General features: G+C 44.1%; 1 protein-coding gene across 13 annotated transcripts in view; it reads left to right on the plus strand.

Moving 5' to 3' along the window:
- Positions 1–21,926, plus strand: part of LOC139409233 (nuclear factor I/C) — a 118,117-nt gene that overhangs the window by 83,471 nt on the left and 12,720 nt on the right. For 2 of the 13 annotated variants that reach the window (XM_071154098.1, XM_071154096.1), the window contains exons 3-10: positions 5,128–5,199; positions 5,571–5,645; positions 11,996–12,119; positions 12,725–12,849; positions 15,492–15,602; positions 16,488–16,669; positions 18,414–18,588; positions 19,799–19,884. In XM_071154098.1, coding sequence (XP_071010199.1) covers positions 5,128–5,199; positions 5,571–5,645; positions 11,996–12,119; positions 12,725–12,849; positions 15,492–15,602; positions 16,488–16,669; positions 18,414–18,588; positions 19,799–19,884 — 950 coding nt within the window. Of the gene's footprint in view, positions 1–5,127; positions 5,200–5,570; positions 5,646–11,995; positions 12,120–12,724; positions 12,850–15,491; positions 15,603–16,487; positions 16,733–18,413; positions 18,589–19,798; positions 19,885–21,926 lie in introns of all 13 variants that reach the window. The other 11 variants (XM_071154094.1, XM_071154092.1, XM_071154095.1 and 8 more) reach the window with 6 other exon arrangements.

A 21,926-nucleotide genomic window follows, 5' to 3' on the forward strand; every position in this document is an offset into this window, starting at 1 on the left:
TTTTATTTACCTGCATTTTTTCAATATCATTCCAAACTAGTAAAGCATGCAGTATGCTTCAACATACCACAGCAAGAAGTAAGCTTCGTATATATTCATGTTTTAGGAAACATATATGGTACTGTGGTTGAGGATAGAATTTGAGTGAATTATCTATTATACAGCATTAAGAAGGGGTGGTCTTACTCCAGCCAGACAGAGCCTAGATGAGCTTTGCTCCAGCACTGTCAATACTGCTAAAAAGTGCATTACTGTGATTACCTTGTTACACACTACAGAGAGGTTATCAGTTATAAATTGGATTTGGATTGACCATTCAATTCCATTTGTGATTTCACAGTAGAAAGTTGGTCTGACCAGTTTAATCGTTACAAGGTAGCCTTCTCTATACCAACGACACAGATGGCAAAAGCTTGGTTATCTTCATTAATTAGTGCATTATCACTACATGTTAAAGCTTCTCATAATGGTTCATGTTAATTAAGTTATTTTTCATAATGGCTCCAGTAAGGGATGTGATATTGAGAACACAGCAATGTCTGTGATTCATATGAAATTCCTGCTCTCGGTTGTAAGGGAACAGACCAGTCATAATTGTTTCAGTATTTTGGCCTATGCTGGCCTACTGTCACATCATCATAGCTTGGGTTCTAGTTCTGCCAGAAACAGAGCTGCTGGAGAAATAGCTCCTCTCACTGAGTGACTGATGGGAAATGGGTTTGGGAGAAGCCAATGGTTTTCTCTCCAAATCAGCCCAGGCACCAGGGTAACTGTGAATAGACAGCCTTGCCTACAAATGCGTTTCTTGGCTTCCTCTGTCCACTTCAGCCTGCTGTTGGCTTTAGCCAGCCGCTATATTTACAATAATGTCATGAGATCAAAATGAAACCAACTACTGGGAGCATGGTAGACATTCTAATTCACCAGCCTTGTTGTTTTCCTGTTATGGGAACATGTACACTGCTCAAATGGTTGTGTTACAACAATGAATCTCTGAGTTACGAGTATACTTGCATCTTGGACCATATCTCTGGTGGTGGGGGACTTTTATGAGTAATTGTGGTCAGTTTACGACAGACAAGCATGTGTCCCCTGGTTGGACTGAGGAGGGAAGCTACTTTGCTTCCCTGTGCTTGTAATGCTGTCTTTTCTGTGTTGTAATTTAACTGTGACTCACTGTGATTCCAGAGTAACTCAGCTAGAATGTCTTTCTCGTTAAGTGACTTCTTTAACAAAACATTCTCTCTTTCTCTCTGCTCCCCCCCCCCCCCCCCCCCCCACACACACACACACACACACACTCTGTGCATCTCTATCCCTCTCTTTATTTCTCTCTTTGGTTCTCTCTTTTTCTCTCTTTCTCTCCCTCTGCCAACAGCAGTTCACTGGCACTGCTCTGTCTTTTTGTCTTTCGTCTCAAGGGGTGACTTGGCACAGGGGCATGCTGGCACTGTTCAACAGGGTTAGTTGTACTTTGTGTGTTCTTGCTCTGGGCGAGAAAGAGAGACGGGAGGGAGGGAGAGTGAGTGAAAGAGAGACGGTAGAAAGAGCAATCTAAAATGGCTGCCAACAGCAAACTCCTCTGCACATGAAATGTCTGCCAAAAAATGATGTTATGTTGAGCGATCCCTGGCCAGAGAAATAACTTACTTGGAAAGAAAATAGCAACAACAAGGGCCACGATAAATATGTATTAATAGGAAATGTGCAAAGATGAGGTCGGGAAATATGAGGGAGAGGATAGAGAGAGAGATAGGAGAGAGAGTTTTTCGGCAAATTCAGAAAGTACGCAATAACACATTTCCAAACTGCTTATATTGATGAAATGTGAATAAAAAAATATAAAAGAAGAAAATAACAAGTTTAGGGCCAGGGTGGGGCAGTAAGAAGATCCGTTTCACCCTCATTGAACTTTGGTCAAGCTCACGAGGGGACAGCTGCAATGGTCATTTAATATCCATTCTGACATTTCTAAGTTTATCACGTTTAAATGGTATTGCAGAGGTGTTGGTGATTTGTTCGTTAACTCTTACAATCCTGGAATGATAAAACCATCAAAAGTAAGACATTACTTGAAAATCTAACAATAAGATTTGAACAGTTAACAAAATGGCCGTCAACTCCTTTGGTAGGGAAAATGGATGGTGTCCTGCTTCGGACGTCGTTTTATTGCATCATCATATGGCATGATGCCCTGCACTCCCACCCTCCCAAAAACCGCTACAAACCCTAATATAAACTTTGTTCTAAAATATATGAAAGAAAATATGGAAACTATGTATTTGTTTTCCAGAGCGTTGGGGCATTACGGGTCTTTGTGTGTGCCAGTCTGTCTAGCCTAGTCTTGCTCTCGTTCTCTCTTTCTTTTGCTCATTGTGCCAGCAATTTTGTCTGAGGGCATATTAAAAAGTCTAATCAATCCATGTAATATAGCCTACACCTGCACAACAAATGCATTATTTATTTTAGACAGGTCTAAAGAAGCATGATATGAAGAAAATGTTGTCTGTTTCAGAAGAAAATAATACCAAACTCTGAGTTGTCCTTATGTTAGGTGATGTGGCTGTGCCATATGACTGTGGGCTATGTTAGTTCATTTAGAAGACAAGATTTACTTATAATTCCGTGGCATTATTTTATAGTATGAAGAAACTAAAATAAATATTTTCTCCAAACGATTTGAGGGAGTGCGCACATGCAGCTATTCTGTGTTGAGCGGTTAACAAAGAAATAGGTATTCCTATATGCTTCATTTAGTCATATTAATGTCACTTTAGTTGGGCTCTATGAAATTATTTTTAATACATTGTTAGGCTGTTTTTTGCTCAGGCTGCACACACTCCAATAGTCTCTCATTCACAATTTGACAAGCACTTGATAATGCCTCGAATTCCACGGCGGCATCCCCTTTGTGGACGTAATGCACCCTAAAAATATCAATGCCTTTGGCGGCCCGGAGTGCTGCGTTGTGCACTTCTCCCTGAGTGTGCTGCGCAATCGGAAGCGCCTCTCACTCCCACGGCTCTCTTTCACGTGATTGGGTCTTTCTCACAGGCTACAAGTTAAGACAGACACATCGGGGATGCAACTGCACGCGTCCTTATCCAATCCAATGCATATTGAAGATATTTTTTTGTCAGTCAACAAGATGAGTAGCCCTAACGAACAACAAAAGCACCAGCCTATGTCAATCTATCCTCCACGGTAAAGGTCAACCTATTATTTTCTGTGCCAGAAATAAATATTCCAAACATAGTCTGGGACAGGTGTGGGATGTGATAGATCCCAAATGAATACACATTTTTTTAATGCAACGTGGCTGACGCAACAGATCAGAACGTTTAGCTTAAAATGTTGATAAACTATTAGGCTATTTCTTCACATTATAAGCATAGCAATGCGCACATGGCAGTAGGCCATAAACACAAATGTTCCATTAGTGGAAAACACCATTATCAAAAGTGACTGCAAAAGCATGTAATGCTTTTATTATAAAGGTGCATTTTTATAGTGAAAATTATCTTCCCCCAACTTGAAACTCACTCGCTGCTTGTATGCCAGTTAGGCTCTACACCCCTTATAAAGCAGATTAATGTGGTTCATTTTAAGAAGTTATTTGGCCACTTTAGTTGTGATGCGAACCTTATTAAAACATATAGGCCTATGGGCTAGGCTACATGAGGTGTGTGACTATGAGTAGAACAAGTTGCCAAAAAAAGGCATTGTTTGTAATGCTGTGCGTCATTCACAAGTGGTAATATATCATTCACAAGTGATAGGCTAATATTGACACCATCAGACTATTCTTGTATTAAACTTGTCTTTACATATACTAAATCATATGTGTGACATTTACTTTGATTTAGAATGGACCATTATCGTGCACCTGTATCGAAACTGGGGCAGTGGGAAAAAATAAATGTCATCTATGCACTTAAATATTACGCTTTTCCCCATGTTTTTTCTTCTTCATCCCAACCATATAGGCTAAACTCCTATTGTAAATATAAGCAATGTGCGTAATATTAGGAAAGTTGAGAAATAAATATAGTAGGACAAGCCTATAGAAAGCCGATGGGATCCTCGTCTTTTTATTAGCGGCCATCACTCTGTTTTCTCCCGAAATTACATAGCCTATAGAAATGTTGCGCAACATGAGCATTGATGTCAGAGTGTTTCGTGGGACAATAGAGTGCTGAGTACAAGGCAGTTCGCAATTTGGTAGGCTACTAATGACCAGCAGCATCAGAGCTTGGAGAAGCCTAATTACCGTGACTAAACGATCATGTGGAATTTGACTGCCTTCGTGACTCGTGACCGCTGGGGTGGCGGTAATACGGTCACCGCAACAGCCCTATGTCTGGCTCACTTGTCCAGTGTAGAGGGAAGCAGGGTGCTTGTTCTAGTGATGGGGAGTCAATGTGAAGATCTCAATGAGGCGCTCCCTCCACAGGCTTTAAGCTCCAACATATGGAGCATTGTGGAATGTGTGTGGCTTTGATCTGTGAGTGGAGTCATGCCTATCTGATAGAAGAGAGCCCCATTTATTTATTTTTTAGGTTTTCACTGCTGTTCACTTGGAATGCCAGCCAGACTCTTTGTGGTAAATCTAGTGTTCTTCTGGTTTGGACCGCACGTTATGGATTTACTTGTATTATCTGCATTTGACAGGTGTCAGTTCACACAAATAAAAGTTGGTTTTCTGGTTGGATTGTGTGGCCTTGCCATTGTTGTGATGCTTCACTGAGTGTACATTTTGGCAAAACAACTAAAATAGCCTGCCAGAAACCTTTTTTGCAATTGGATTAGTGTTACATTTCCTAAACAAGGAAGTTATTAAGTGAGGTATTTGGGTCATGTTTCACATTGAAACCCTACTTGTTATAATAGCTTTAGTACTATCTATTCAATATAGTGCTTAACTTTTTTGATATTTGTCACATTATTTCTCACTAAATAGGTTATTTTCTAGACTGTTTACAACTACTTTAACACCCTCAAATTAGCCTTTTATGTGGTAAGACAAATAATGCTGGGTTTAGACTTGTTTCTGACCCCCCCCCCAACACCCCCTCTCTGTCTGTCTCTTTCTACCCCCTCTCTCTTCCTTTCCTTCCCTCTCTTCAGAGTCAGAGCAGAGCAGTAGCCCACGCACAGGTATTGGGTCAGATCAGGAGGATAGCCGAGCTGCCACCATGGGTAAGGGGCCCGAAGGACTCTCTCTCACACACACACACACACACACACACACACACATCCAAATACCAACACACGCTGAATTATTCATACACATTTACACACTACCAGACAGTGACATAAGCTTTGAGATAGTTATGAATCCAGTACCCACAGACACACACAATACCTTTCACGGTAATATATGGAATCCAATATATTACAGGTTTCTATCAGGCTAAAACATTATTTAAATGTGTTTTACTGGCTTGCTGATACTCTGACATTTGTTGTGTCCTTGTCTTGTGATGTCTCTTAAAAGTGAGAAGTTACTGTAATGTTTGTTGTGTTATGTCACAGAACTCTCCATGGTGACTCATCTCTGTGTTTTCCAGATGCTCCTGAGTTTCAGGAAAGCTTTGTGACATCAGGAGTTTTTAATGTAACAGAGCTGGTGCAAGTGTCCAGAAGTAAGATTTTACACCTTTTTATTAAGCTACTCGTGGTTTTATATACAGTGCCTTGCGAAAGTATTCGGCCCCCTTGAACTTTGCGACCTTTTGCCACATTTCAGGCTTCAAACATAAAGATATAAAACTGTATTTTTTTGTGAAGAATCAACAACAAGTGGGACACAATCATGAAGTGGAACGACATTTATTGGATATTTCAAACTTTTTTAACAAATCAAAAACTGAAAAATTGGGCGTGCAAAATTATTCAGCCCCTTTACTTTCAGTGCAGCAAACTCTCTCCAGAAGTTCAGTGAGGATCTCTGAATGATCCAATGTTGACCTAAATGACTAATGATGATAAATACAATCCACCTGTGTGTAATCAAGTCTCCGTATAAATGCACCTGCACTGTGATAGTCTCAGAGGTCCGTTAAAAGCGCAGAGAGCATCATGAAGAACAAGGAACACACCAGGCAGGTCCGAGATACTGTTGTGAAGAAGTTTAAAGCCGGATTTGGATACAAAAAGATTTTCCAAGCTTTAAACATCCCAAGGAGCAATGTGCAAGCGATAATATTGAAATGGAAGGAGTATCAGACCACTGCAAATCTACCAAGACCTGGCCGTCCCTCTAAACGTTCAGCTCATACAAGGAGAAGACTGATCAGAGATGCAGCCAAGAGGCCCATGATCACTCTGGATGAACTGCAGAGATCTACAGCTGAGGTGGGAGACTCTGTCCATAGGACAACAATCAGTCGTATATTGCACAAATCTGGCCTTTATGGAAGAGTGGCAAGAAGAAAGCCATTTCTTAAAGATATCCATAAAAAGTGTCGTTTAAAGTTTGCCACAAGCCACCTGGGAGACACACCAAACATGTGGAAGAAGGTGCTCTGGTCAGATGAAACCAAAATTGAACTTTTTGGCAACAATGCAAAACGTTATGTTTGGCGTAAAAGCAACACAGCTGAACACACCATCCCCACTGTCAAACATGGTGGTGGCAGCATCATGGTTTGGGCCTGCTTTTCTTCAGCAGGGACAGGGAAGATAGTTAAAATTGATGGGAAGATGGATGGAGCCAAATACAGGACCATTCTGGAAGAAAACCTGATGGAGTCTGCAAAAGACCTGAGACTGGGACGGAGATTTGTCTTCCAACAAGACAATGATCCAAAACATAAAGCAAAATCTACAATGGAATGTTTCAAAAATAAACATATCCAGGTGTTAGAATGGCCAAGTCAAAGTCCAGACCTGAATCCAATCGAGAATCTGTGGAAAGAACTGAAAACTGCTGTTCACAAATGCTCTCCATCCAACCTCACTGAGCTCGAGCTGTTTTGCAAGGAGGAATGGGAAAAAATTTCAGTCTCTCGATGTGCAAAACTGATAGAGACATACCCCAAGCGACTTACAGCTGTAATCGCAGCAAAAGGTGGCGCTACAAAGTATTAACTTAAGGGGGCTGAATAATTTTGCACGCCCAATTTTTCAGTTTTTGATTTGTTAAAAAAGTTTGAAATATCCAATAAATGTCGTTCCACTTCATGATTGTGTCCCACTTGTTGTTGATTCTTCACAAAAAAATACAGTTTTATATCTTTATGTTTGAAGCCTGAAATGTTGCAAAAGGTCGCAAAGTTCAAGGGGGCCCGAATACTTTCGCAAGGCACTGTATTTGTGGTTGAATGGAAAAATATAACAAAAATCCATATTTAGTTGTTAAAACGTCATGTGTGGCTACTTTCATGATAACTTCCTAGCCATAACTTACACAGCAACATGCTTAGGAGCTGGACATGTGTCACATAAACTATGGTGATTAAAGTCCTGACAGCCCTCTTCAGTGTAAAAATTGCTAGCTCACTAACTCTGGCCCGCAGGCAGGGGGTGGAAACTCCCAGCCACTCTCTGGCAGTCACTCTGTTCCCCTCAGTAGCTGAGCTCCTAGTCTCTGCAATGCTGCCTGTTTCACTGCAATTCAAACCATCAGATAGATACACAGAAATAGGGAACACGTGGACGGTATAACAGGCTAGATGATAAAGATGGTAGGGAACATCCAGGTCCAGGATTGCGGGAGATACTAACGTAATCCACTTACAGCATTAATCACAGACAGCATGCAGAGTAAACCTCTCCTTACTGTCTACACCCCATCAGACACTCAATATGATTTCTGACTGGGAATCAGATCATATGGCTTTAGAATGACATTTTTTTATGACTTCCTCGTCCTTTATGTTGTTTTATCTGTCTCAGGGTGGATTTTGCAGATGTTATATCCATTCAATATTTTCTATTCACATTACCAAGGCTATGTGCTCAGGCATTGGCTGGGGATGCTGTGCTCACCAGGCCTGGCATTAGCAGTGAATTAGGGCTACATTAACACAGCCCCCACATGGCCAACCAGCCTCTAAACACTCTGTATGAATAAGCATCCTCTCCCAGCCACACACAGGCTTCACTAGTCACCACCTGGGATCTCCATTCACTTACCCTCCAATCTGACTTGTCATTTGCATCCGTTATTTCATTAGGTTTAGAAATGGAGTTGAATCCGATTTGAAAGACAGCTAATGTAAAGGGAGCTGAAGGGAGAGAAGCTCGGCCATCTGTCACATGTCATTGATCACGTTTTCAGTTTTCCCAGTGATAATCCATTCTCCAAAGGGTCAGTCTTCATCTGTCATTCAGTAGGAGCAACAAGCTCGGATGCACGTACATTCACGCACACACACACACACACACACACACACACACACACACACACACCACAGCTGACAGCTGATGTGGAATGCTGTAGCTACAATTATCAAAACTAAATGAGTGAGTTATTATGGTGCGTAGGGAAAACATTTCACTTTACACCTGTCAAACAGGCTCTCTGTTTTCCATGTCACGCCTTGACTGACTAATTGGAAGGAAACGTAGTTAAAGACTTCAATTAACCACCTGCCATCTGGTCTCCCTGGGGAAAAGACTGCTATTTCAGATTCACTCCCTCCACTCCCCAAATCCTCAGCTGCACATGCTGCTATGCTTTAACAGCTATCACCTGCACCTCTGTTTATGTGACACATTCACATTCATATCACAAACTCCACAACACTTGTATCATGTATTTACGCTAATATCAAAGCATGTGTTTTAAACCCCAAGAGGCGTTGATTTTAGACTACATAATTAGCTTATTTAACTAATGTTACTTTTAAGTGCTTTCTACTGTATTTACCCAGGCCTCATATGGGATGCATACCCTATGAGACATTAGCCGCTTTTTAGAAGTCATGAATTCGCCACTGACCTACTTTACTAGTGTAATTAAACAGAGCAGAATGGGTTGTTATTACTGCTTTGCATCACCACGGCTATCCAGCTCAACCATAGAAATGAATCCGACACATTGACTTGAAGGGGGATTCCTGTTCTAATAATTTTGTTTCTACGCGTTCAACCACCCCTGCTCATGTTCGGAGATCCCTCCATGGTTATTCCTTTTTGGCCAGAGTTTCCTGTAAGGTGCACGTGAAGGACTTTCTACACTGGAGATCCATGAATCCTCCCTTTGTCTTGTGTTCCCTAGCGTCTCGGTACAGTGTATGAGTCAGGGAGAGATTGATTGCCTGGGGATCTGTAGTGACGCCATCCCACTGTTAATAAGCGTACCTGACCTAACAAATGGGACATTATTCTCCGAGCTCACTGTCTCCCCACGGCTCAGTACAGTATAGTACACACTAGTGTAGTATACTGCAACAACATCTCTGTCCACTCCAACCTGAACACAGCACAGTAGCAGGCAGCCATTAATGCACATGGCCATATAAATGACATTAGTGGAAACCTGAGAGGGGAAATGGGGTAAATGCTGATAGATGGCTGCTACATCCTCATACTGTTGTCCTGAGAGTTGAAGTGCAGTAGCAGACTGCAGCTGGGATTGTCCACTTTTTGTAACCTCTCGCTCAACGTCAATAAAACGAAGGAGCTGATCGTGGACTACAGGAGACAGCAGAGAGAGTACACCCCCATCCACATCGACGGGGACCACAGTGGAGAGAGTCCAAAGCTTAAAGTTCCTCGGCGTACACATCACTGAGGACCTGAAATGGTCCCTCCACACCGACAGAGAGTGGTGCGGTCAGTCCAATGCATCATCGAAGGCACACTGCCTGCCCTCCAGGACATCTACAGCAGCCTGCTTCACAGGAAGGCCAAGAAGATCATCAAGGACCTCAGCCACCCAAGCAACTACTTGTTCACTCCGCTACCATGCACCGGTTTGAGTGTGCCAAGAACTGCAAGCTGCTGGGTTTTTCATGCTCAATGTGGATTGTGTGTGTTCAGAGGGTGAATGGACAAGACACAAGCTGCTGGGTTTTTCATGCTCAATGTGGATTGTGTGTGTTCAGAGGGTGAATGGACAAGACACAAGATTTAAGTGCCTTTGAACGGGTATGGTTCTTGTGTCAAGAACTGCAACGCTGCTGGGTTTTTCACGCTTAAGAGTTTCCCGTGTGTATCAAGAATGGTCCACCACCCTAAGGACATCCAGCCAACTTGACACAACTGTGGGAAGCATTGGAGTCAACATTAGACAGTATCCCTATGGAATGCTTTCGACACCTTGTAGTTTATGCGCCGACAAATTGAGACTGTTCTGAGGGAGAAATGGGATGTAACTCAATATTAGGAAGGTGTTCTTAATGTTTTGTACAGTGTGTGTGTGTATGTGTACGTACGTACATACCAGACAAAAGTTTGGACACACCTTCTCGTTCCAGGGTTTTTCTTTATTTTTACTATTTTCTACATTGTAGAATAATGGTGAAGACATCAAAACTATGAAATAACACATATGGAATCATGTAATAACCAAAAAAGTGTTAAGCAAATCAAATAGATTTTAGATTTTAGATTCTTCAAAGTAGCCACCCTTTACCCTGATGACAGCGTTGCACATGCTTGGCATTCTCTCAACCAGCTTCATGAGGTAGTCACCTGGAATGCATTTCAATTAACAGGTGTGCCTTGTTACAAGTTCATTTGGGGAATTTCTTTCCTTCTTAATGCATTTGAGACAGTCAGTTGTGTTGTGACAAGGTAGGGGTGGTATACAGAACATAGTCCTATTTGGTAAAAGACCAAGTCCATATTATGGCAAGAACAGCTCAAATAAGCAAAGAGAAATGACAGTCCATCATTACTTTAGGACATGAAGGTCAGTCAATACAGAACATTTGAAGAACTTTCAAGTTTCTTCAAGTGGAGTCTCAAAAACCATCAAGCGCTTTGATAATACTGGCTCTCATGAGGACTACCACAGGAAAGGAAGACCCAGAGTTACCTCTGCTGCGGAGGATAAGTTCATTAGAGTTACCAGCATCAAATTGCTGCCCAAATAAATGCTTCACGGAGTTCAAGTAACAGACACCTTTTCAGAGGAGACTGCGATACACCATCCCATCTGATTTGCGCTTTGTGGGTATATAATTTATTTTTAAACAGGACAATGAACCAACACACCTCCAGGCGGTGTAAAGGCTATTTTACCAAGAAGGAGAGGGATGGAGGGCTGCATCAGATGACCTAACCTCCACAATCACCCGACCTCAACCCAATTGAGATGGGATGAGTTGGACCGCAGAGTGAAGTAAAATCAGCCAACAAGTGCTCAGCATATGTGGGAACTCCTTCGAGACTGTTGTAAAAGCATTCCAGGTGAAGCTGGATGAGAGAATGCTAAGAGTGTGCAAAGCTGTCATCAAAGCAAAGGGTGGCTACTTTGAAGAATCACAAATATAAAATAAATGTTGTTTTGTTTAACACTTTTTTGGTTGCTACATGCTATATGTGTTATTTCATAGTTTTGATGTCTTCACTATTATTATTCTGCAATGTAGAAAAACCCTGGAATGAGTAGGTGTGTCCAAACTTTTGACTGGTACTGTATATATAAATTCCGTACTGTGACGTTGCTCGTTCTGATATTTCAGAATTCCTTTCTTTTTACTTTTATGGATAATTTGTGTATTGTTATGTATTGCTAGGTATTACTGCACTGTTAATTACGGAGCTAATCTGCGTACACAACCAATAAACTTGGATTTGATTCGATTTTTGGAGGCTTTTCTTGTTCTTACAGAGAAGTATACACAGGTATAACACAATATGTTTGCTCACCGAGCGACACACTTCTTCAGCTGCGTTGTGAGTGAGCTTGAGGATGGTGTTATGTCATTTATGTAGATATTTGAGTATCATTCCATAGATAATTGATGTCTAATTGAAAGTGTGGTGCAGTGTGTGTTCCTCCCCTGACTGACCTGTCCCCCCTGTGTGTTGTGTGCAGCTCCGGTGGTGACGGGGGCAGGCCCTAACTTCTCTCTGGGAGAGCTGCAGGGGCACCTGGCCTATGACCTTAACCCCTCAGGGGTGGGCATGAGGAGAACCCTGCCCAGCACCTCCTCCAGCGGGTCAGTACCCAGCCCCAAAACACACACACACACACACACACACCTAGACTGGAAATGAATATACTGCATATAGTTCAAATAGACAAAACACTCAGTTTGTTTGTACTCTACCCTGCAAATAAACTCACATTTAGAGTGAATGTTAGAATACATTCCATATTAACAGGAGCCTTGCATAAGTGAATGGCTGGATGTGCAACCACTTGGCAGATGACAGGAGGACTGTATGGTTGTTTTTATTGGTGCACAGAGAGCAGTATCCTGGTGTTGAATGCACAACACCTTCACTACAGTGACAATGGCTGTTCCTCATGTGATTTATCTGGGCGTGTGCAACACTGCCAAAACACAAGCTGTGACTTATTGTCTTATATTTCACTGTAAACGTCAAGTAAAGCTGGGACAAACTGAGACCGTAAATAACTGGTTTTACCTGAGAATCCTGGAGCTGCTCAGTTTCCTCCCGGCCATCTCCAGGTTGCCGGTGTTGACCCACTTGTGTACTGTGCGTCTGTACATACTTTATACACAGTTTTGAACTGTCAATATGTCACATTGCCTTCCCCTTATTTCCTCCTCCTTCTCTCCCTTTGTGTGACATTCAGGAGTAAGAGGCACAAGTCGGGCTCCATGGAGGATGATGTGGACACCAGTCCTGGGGGGGAGTACTACACCTCTCCCAACTCCCCGGCTAGCAGCTCCCGCAACTGGCAAGAGGATCTGGAAGGAGGTGAGCATCCCCTCTGGGCTCCCACACAAACTCTTAGCTATTATGTCGTTTTGACAAGGACAGTGCTTATTGCTCATCAGTTAGTACAAACTCATGATGTCATGCTGAGGACACTGGCTATCCTCCAACTCTTCAGTAATTACAAACGGTGACTCAGTTCTGGTGTCCCTCTTAAATGTTCCTCATTAGGGCTGTCGAGAAACATCAACTCGTGCTTTTCATAATCACAGTGGGGAAACAGCTGAAATATCAGGCCATACTTTCACTTCAGTTACCTTGAAAGCCACTGACAGTGCAAAAGAGAAAATGATAAATATATCATGTTATCAACAGAAAGTACGCAGCTTCAAATTTCCCAAAATGAGCCTGAAGTCGTAATTAATTACTGAACCAACATTTTTTGTGAAAGTCTGCAAAAAGCCAAGTGGCCCAAGGTACCTTGGAGCAGTATCCACAGATGCAACGTCGCAGTAGCTACCTTCTTGCTTTCCTCTCACTTCAGGTTCACCTATCAGTTTGCTAGTATGGAATAATATTCCTAACAAAGATTTTTAGCAAACGGGAAAGCTACTGTGCATCTCTCATCTAGATACAAGCAATCGTTTCAAGATGATTGTATAAAGCAGTATTTTAAATATCGAAATGGCATGTGCCTTTCTCATGGTCTTGTACAGTATGACCCTCATCCCCCAACATCACTGACCTGGTTCTGGTAAAAAAAAAATAGGATGAGTAGGTTACAACATGCACAGTGTGGTCCAGTGGTTGAGTGAGTGAGTGTGGGACAGAGTAAGTGGTCAGGTAGTGGGTGTGCTGAGTGAGTGGGGCCTGCCTAGTGAGTGCACTACACGTGTGTACGAGCCACGAGGCAGCTCTCTAACCATGGGTTGGCAGCAGTAAGTGGGAGGAGGATCAGCATCTTTACAACAGAACTGTTATCTGAGTGTTTAACGCACTGTGTGTTGTTCTAGCAGGGGGGTTCTCGGTCTCCCATATGATCTAATGCTGTTAAACTGTGGTGGACTCTTCACGCTACGCTAATAGAGTGTCCAGTGGCCTGTAAAGGGCCCTGGTGGCGTGTCTGGGGGCTTTGTGGTGCTATTAACCAGAGTGGCCCCGGCTGGGCCCCGGGCTCCAGGAGGGCCCCACGATACAGGGACCCTGATGCTGACACCAGAGCTGTGGAGGTCAATAGAGCAGAGCCGGCCCCGACCCCGTCAGAGACCCTGCAGGAGTCTGGCCTAGCCCTCCTCGTGTCGTGCTCACTCTCTTCCTGTCTAGACAGCTCTAACGAGCTCCTCTTTAACAACCCCTTCGGATGATCGCTCTGAGATGGTGGGGGGGCTACTGGCTGTGTAAGAGGAGGATGTTTGTGCACCTTCCCCAGGTAGAGGTGGTCTGGGGAAGCTTGCCTCTATACTAGGGGAAGCGTGCGTCAGTTTGCAGCCGGGCAAATGGATTGGAAAGGGTAATGCCTGGCCTCCTGTAGAGCTGTGGTTTGACCCCTGTCTCAGGTCACCAACACTACCAACTCTCAGTTAAGGAGGTTACGGTGTAAGCCGCACTTAACCATTGATTAGATTACATCTCATACTCTGTAGACTTTGTTCAAAAGATGTATTCTCAAGATATTGTAATGTAAATATTAATGTAATGTGTCACTACACTAGGTAGATGTGTGGGTTGGCCTAGACCCTTGAAGACTGAGCTGAGTGGTCAGTCAGATTAGTGTGATCAGGTAATTAGCGTCAGTGCTGTAATGGCTGCCCTTGCCTAGCCCCCAGCACTAAGCCAGACGTGCATGTTTATCCTATGAGCAAGTCTCCCGTTGAACCTCACCTTCCCTCTGACATTCCTGAAAAGCCCTGGTGTACTCACTCCACTCTGAGACAGAGGGCTGGGGCAGAGCAGGGGAAGAGGAAGCTGTCAAATAAGTCTTTCCCCTCTCTCTCTTCCTCCCTCTCTCTCAACCTCTTTCTCAGAAAACAATTAGAGCGAGGGGTATACATGTATAATGTGTGAGAGAGAAACCTCTGTCACTCCATGACTGACTCCCTCTGTACAGTATCACAGTAAGAACGTGTGTACTGTGTGCTCCACCACTCCTAAGAAGGAAACAAAGAGCTGTGTAATGTTAATACCCTAATGTATAACAGGCCTGAGCTTGGTGGAGAAAGGGTTCCTCACGCACATTCTGTGTGCGATAGCAAACTAAACACGGAGGAGGAGGAGGGTTGCACACTGCCAGTAATACCACTGCAACAAAGATGCATTTGTTTAGCACATCTAAGCAACTCTGGTATCAGGCACTGCAGGCCTCTTGGGAATGTGAGTGATCTACCTAGACTAACCGGATTTGGGGTAGACCTGACCAAAACATAACATTGATTCTGATCCTGTTGTTTCCTCTCAATGAGGAAGTTAGTTGGGAGCCCATGTGCTCACTGCAATGTGCTGCAGCACTGAGGACTTACTGGGTCGCGTCAATGCACCCTGCCACCCTGTGGTGAGTTACTGTAATTACAAAAGCCATGCAGTAGCAGATTCAATTGGGCAATTACATGTAGGGTCTTTTCAATAGCATTTTTATGATGGGAGTCCTAGTGGCATCAGTAACACCCTCTGTGTGTCTCTGTGTCCAGGCATGTCCCCTGGAGTAAAGAAGACAGAGATGGACAGCCCGTCTCCTCAGGAGAGCTCCCCACGTCTCGGCTTCACACAGCACCACCGGCCCGTCATCGCAGTGCACAGTGGTCAGTACACACACTCTTATGCACATCACGTTCACAGGAGACGTCTTGTCACTGTTGTCACAATCCATCACCCTCACACATGCACGTCTCCAAGGATGGGAATCGTTTATTAAAAAAAATAGCAAAAAAAGTCTGAACTGTCAATAAAAGAGATGACGTGTCACACTTCTCCACAGCTAAGATTCCTTATGTAGTGTCTCGTGCTGTACGGAGGTCCAGCATCAACAGCAACACTATCTACATAGTTCCACATTCTTAATGTCTGTATCTGTTGAGCTAAGCCTGATGGAGGCACTGACTGCAGGCATTATGCTTTCAACAAGACTAGCTTCCTTTCAGGCTATGCATTATTTGAGGTTTTAATTGAACATCCCGTGAACACTTTCTGGCAGATCATTTGTTGTGGAGTCGATGGAGAGTAATCGATGGGCAGGTAGTGTTCCCCAGCCAAACGTTTGCTGGATGATGCATGAACAATTGAAGCCGCTGTTAAAATGAATTGGTCGTGCATCCTCGTGTGTTCTGCTAAATTAGCGCGTGGTGCTGATTAGAGTACTAAATGTGAAACACAAACTCTTGCAATAGGTACTGTACCAAAGGAGAGTCATTTCATGACATGTATATATCATTTTTCCCCGTGAAGAGTGGTTGTATTAAAGTCACTGAGAGTAGAGAATTGCACTCACACGGAATTATACATTTTGTTTCGCAGAACCACACATCTTCCAATGTCACTTTTATTATCTCAAGCACACCATCATTTTGGAGCATGAACAAGTACCCTTATTCAAAAATGTTCTCTCTCTGTCCCTCTTTGTCTCCATCTCTCTCTTTCTTCCCCTCCCTCCCTCTCTTTTCTCCCTTTCTCTCTCTCTGTGTGTGCAGGGATTTCTCGGAGTCCGCACCCCTCCTCGTCGTTGCACTTCCCCACCACCTCCATCCTGCCCCAGTCCACCTCCTACTTCCCCCACACCGCCATCCGCTACCCGCCACACCTCAGCTCCCAAGACCCGCTGAAGGACCTGGTCTCCCTGGCCTGTGACCCGTCCAACCAGCAGCCCAGCCCAGTGAGTCCAGCCCATCTAACAACTCTAACTAAGGCCCAGAGTTTGTCCTGGTCAGGTCATGTGGTCAGTAAAACTCCTGACCCTACTCATTACTCACTGTCATTCTAGATAGGAGTAGAAACAAGCAGCGCCAGGTTACAACTGAGCCAGCCACCAATGCTGTCACTCATTGATGTGCAGAGAGAGGTGGCTTTCAGTTCACCATGCTTAATGTATTCATCTAGTAGAACCTGTACTAATGTGACATCATGTCGGGCTGTGATCTCATGGCCAGCTCTTTAGTTTGAGGTCTTGTTAAGGGAAATTCACTCACTCGGGTATATTTCCCAGAGGGAATGTATTATACGTTTGAGTGGTTTATTCAGAGAATTGTGTTATTTCCATTTGTCATTTAGATTCACCTAATCGTTTGTTTGCTATTTCATTCCTTCATGCTTCATGTTTCCTATATTGTCACCCTGTCTCAGATGGCCTGGTCCCCTGTGAACAGTATGATATGCCATTTCTTTCCCATATTCTCCCCCGTCGTGGTCTTTACTGGCCAGGGGATACTCTACTGTTAGGTGGTGTAACCTGAGAGAGAAGCAGCCCACAGCCGGGTAGGAACATAGTAAACAGGTTTTCCTCACCTAGCTGCTACTCTTCCCCTCTGCTCCAGACTGCAGACTCTCCGTGACTCTCACGGAGAGAACAATTAACAATTAACACTCACCATACTGTATCTTTAAACATGACAAAGGAGAAAGGGGCAACAATTCAATAGATCTGAAGCCATGAAATCATTGTAATCACTGGGTTTTAGCCAACTTCTTAGATTATAGTTGTTCAATGTATTGGCTGGCTGGTAGTACAGCAGTTGTGAATCCCCCGTCACAGAGAGGAAAATAAGCCCCGAAACTTCCTGCTCTGTTTAGACTCAGCCTGCTGGCCCTGGGACCAGCCCAGATCCTCAGACATGGTTATACTCATTATCCACATATGACACACAGCTGAGAGGACCTGCCACTGCACCACATGCAAATGACCCCCCTCCCTGCTTCAATAATGCCAGCATTACAAGCCAGGTTGCTCAATGAAGCTGCTGTACTTTTTCTGTTTTCACTTGGAAAGGAGTGGAGGGAGAAGGAGATCCCTGTACGTCTCTAGCGGTGCTGCTGAGGTTGGCAGAGTGCATGGGTCTGGCGCAGGCAGCTCACAGACGAAAGAGGAGAGACATTTATCAGGAGTGCCCCCCAGCAGCAGCCACGCTGGGCTCTGCTCAGCCCAAACTGCAGAGTCATTGAAATTCCCCCTGCTGCAGTGCGACTGCAGCCAGGCAGTCACAAAGGACGAGCGCATGGGACCACAATGTAGCTGACTCATTTGCTCATCCATTGTTGTGGAGGACAGTGAGTGTTGCACTGCAGTCCTCTCCTCTGGGGAGCAGAGTCTCTGAAAGACATGTAGAAGAGCAGCCATGGATGGATGACTGGCTGAGCAGTGCAGTCCCCTAGACATCACTCATTCCCTCTCCCCACTCTCTCTGTCTCCCTTACACACACACACACACACACACACACACACACACACACACACACACACACTGATGGAGAGGGAAGGTGTGTGTTTGAGAGACCGGGACAGTGCAGTGACATCTACAGTATTATATCATCTGTGTTGCAGCAGTGAAGCCTCCTCCTTTCCCCCTCCTTCTCACCATCCCCCACTGTACAGCTGACATGTGCCCCCCTCTCTCCCTTCCCAGCTGAACGGCAGTGGTCAAGTGAAGGTGCCCAGTCACTACATCTCCTCCCAGATGCTGGCGCCTCCTCCGCCCCCTGGAATGCCCCGACTGACGCTGCCCTCCGACTCCAAGTCCAGCACCACCACCTCGGACGGGGGAGCCAACTCCCCCACGTCACCCAGTAAGTGGGCCGCTGGTGAGCCTGCTACTCCCAGCCCCTAGGTCTTCAGTGACTATAGTTTCTAAGTGCATAGGGTTGTCCTACAGACCCATCGTTACTTATTACTGATTCATTACCTGAAGGACGAGGCTATTGTCTCTCAGTCCTTTATAAGAGAGGGGGGAGAGAGGAAACATTCAGGTGTTGCAGTGCATCTCCTACTCCCATCATCATTAATCATGATTATTCCATTCAGAGAGGACAGCTCTATATGCTTTACTGAGGACGCTTTAACAATACCAATAAATCCTCATGTGACTTTGATTGAAATCTCTGCTACGGTCCTTCACCACGCCAGCTTCCGTTAGCGATACATTTTCTTCATCCGTGTTGGAAAGTTACAGTACAACGTGTGTTGGATGCTGACAGGAGTCCACTGTTTCAGTGAAATGAGCATGGCCTACGTGTCAACAGATCAATTTGTCAATCCACAGATCACTGTCTAATTGATAGGAAACTAAGTTCCATTACATTGTACTGGATGATCAAGATAAGTTATGACCAACAGTGGTTCTGAGGAAGGGTCTGAGGTCTTGTATTGCTGCACAGTATTTCAAAATGATGCATATACCAGAATATGATGTCAATTTCAGTTAGTGTCTGAGGCAGGTGAATTCCCTTGAAATAACTGTGTGCACAACACATCTGCCAGTCTTAATGATCTGGCACAGGCTGCTAATTCAGTTCACAGGAGATTAAACACACATATTCATTACTGCCCAAACTAATTGACATAACAAGCCTTTATGTTATAAGAGTGTGTTCTCTCTCTTTCCCTCTCCCTCCCTCTCTCTCTCTCTCTCTCTCTCTCTCTCTCTCTCTCTCTCTCTCTCTCCCTCTCTCTCTCTCCCTCTCTCTCTCTCCCTCTCTCTCTATCTCTCTCTCTCTCTCCCTCTCTCCTCTCTCTCTCTCTCTCCTCTCTCTCTCTCTCTCTCTCTCTCTCTCTCTCTCTCTCCCTCTCTCTCTCTCTCTCTCTCTCTCTCCCCTCTCTCTCCCTCTCTCTCTCTCTCTCTCTCTCTCTCTCTCTCTCTCTCTCTCTCTCTCTCTCTCTCTCTCTCTCTCTCTCTCTCTCTCTCCCTCTCTCCCTCTCTCTCTCTCTCTCTCTCTCTCTCTCTCTCTCTCTCTCTCTCTCTCTCTCCCTCTCTCTCTGTCTCTCTCTCTCTCTCTCTCTCTCTCTCTCTCTCAGCATACTCAGCTCCTGGGACGCCCCCTGCCAACCGCTCCTTTGTCGGGATCGGACCTCGAGACCCTGGCTCACTCTACCAGGCACAGGTACACAGCACCTAACACACTACTTCACTGATGTCCTTAACTGTACATAACTCACACTTATGTTCACATAGCCACCACAGGAAATGCTACTGAATTAGTAGCAGTTGATGAAAGGAATATCTATACACTGTATTACGGTATATTATGTAAATCACTTAAATAACCCTAATCACTATGATTCAAGAATTTTGCTGATGTCAGACATACTGTATATAGATAGGCCTCTGCTCTAATGCTCAAAGCAGCTCAAAGCAGTAAACTCTCTCACCCCCTGGCTCTGTTCCTCTCTCTGATATCAAAGCCATACGTCTATGTTCAATTATATATCTGAGGGCATTAGCTAGGATTTGCCTCAGGGTCCGAATGTTTACAGCCAGCCCAGGACCCTTTTGGCTGTGTGTGAGAGATTAACACGGCCTAAGAAATGTCCCTCTTGTTCAAGTTTACATTTACCTCAGTGTGATCGTAGATATTCAGTGTTAACACTCATGGATTTCTCTTCCATTTAGGGATAGTTGAGGCTTGAATTTTGTCAACTTTGAAATATGAAGTTGATCTCACTAAAATACCAACGAAACAAACACAGTACCTCTATATGTCCCAATGTGGCTACAGAGCTGAGGCATTTTGAGGCTTGCTGCTGCATTGCAGTGCTTCCTGCTCCATAGAAAGTGCAAGTGCACCTCAATGAGGGGTGTGATGATGTAGAGGAAGAGAATGAGAGAGACTGCTGAGCTAGGAGAGGTGTGTGTGTGTGTGTATGTGAGGTGAAGTAAAATGGCAGAGTCATCTCATCTGGCCAGTAGAAACATGAAAGAACGCAGGGATCATGCACATGCTATAATAACAAACACATTGGAATGTAATAACACAGGGACAATGCTACACCCCAGGTGACCTTTTCTTTTGTTGTAACCCAACTCAGAAGTATAGAGAGAAACAACTTTAGTGTTAATTCTGCCAGTTGTCACGGGATATCTACTCTCTGTTTCATAGTCCTGCTGCACTCATAGGCAAAGTAATTATTTGTCAGAGGAAGTCCTTTTTCCTTTGCTCTGTGTCGTTTGGCCTCTTGTGGGCCTCTGCTCCTTCAGCCTGCGCAGAGAGAGGAACGTAAGGGAACCGAAGGGGGATGGGGGGGCCTTATGAGCCTGCTCCGGGGATGGTCACGTCCAGGGCTGTCTGGTTGCTAAGGGAAACCAGACATGGTGTAATTGCAGGATGAACTTGAACTTCAGGAAGTGTAGAATAAAAAGTAACAGCAGACCAAACTAATACAAGCCCTGTCTAGCGCCAGTCATTCATCAGCTAGCGGCCCGTCCACGACGCAAAAAAATTGGATTGATTGCGCAGGCCTCGATTGAAAACCTGCTCCAGCGCATGCAGTGTCTACTGTGTGTGTCTGTGTCACTATTGTTTACATTTGAATTATCTTATCATTTTCTTTTGGATCGTGGTACAGTTTATTTTTGTTTTCAGAAACATATGACCTCCTAACTCAAGGCAGCAGTGTAATAGAGTAATGTAATGTCAGTGAGTATTCAGTACAATAGGGTGCTGCGTTGAGGAGACATCTGGGTAGCTGTTTTGCTTCCCTCAGACTGTGCAGCTCTGTCCCAGACTCCCAGCCTTGTATTTTCAGAATTATACTTTCCCCTCCTGGCAAAACGTTTCGCAAGAAACAAAATATTGTTTTTGGAGTGAGACTCTCACCACGGTTAACCTTGATTGGCTGTGATTGGTTGTCTTTACCGTCACTAAAATGTGCTTTTGGTTTCATGTATAATATTCAAATAATGAAGTCAGTTAAATAAGTTGGCATGCAACGAGTACTGAAAGAAAAGTTGAACACCTTTCCAAAACAACAGAGAGAGATGGTAAGACCATCTTTTTTCCCCCCAGCATTTTCAACCTGCTCCTTTCTCTAAACCTAATTCCTATTTACTCGTAATTCACCATCAAATCATAACATTTTAAGGGACTTAAATTAACTTAACTTTAAGATGCGATCAACTTTTTGTGTTCATTTCTTTTTACATTAG

This window comes from Oncorhynchus clarkii, chromosome 5 (genome assembly GCF_045791955.1).
Source record: "Oncorhynchus clarkii lewisi isolate Uvic-CL-2024 chromosome 5, UVic_Ocla_1.0, whole genome shotgun sequence".
In the NCBI taxonomy this organism is placed as follows: Eukaryota; Metazoa; Chordata; class Actinopteri; order Salmoniformes; family Salmonidae; genus Oncorhynchus; species Oncorhynchus clarkii.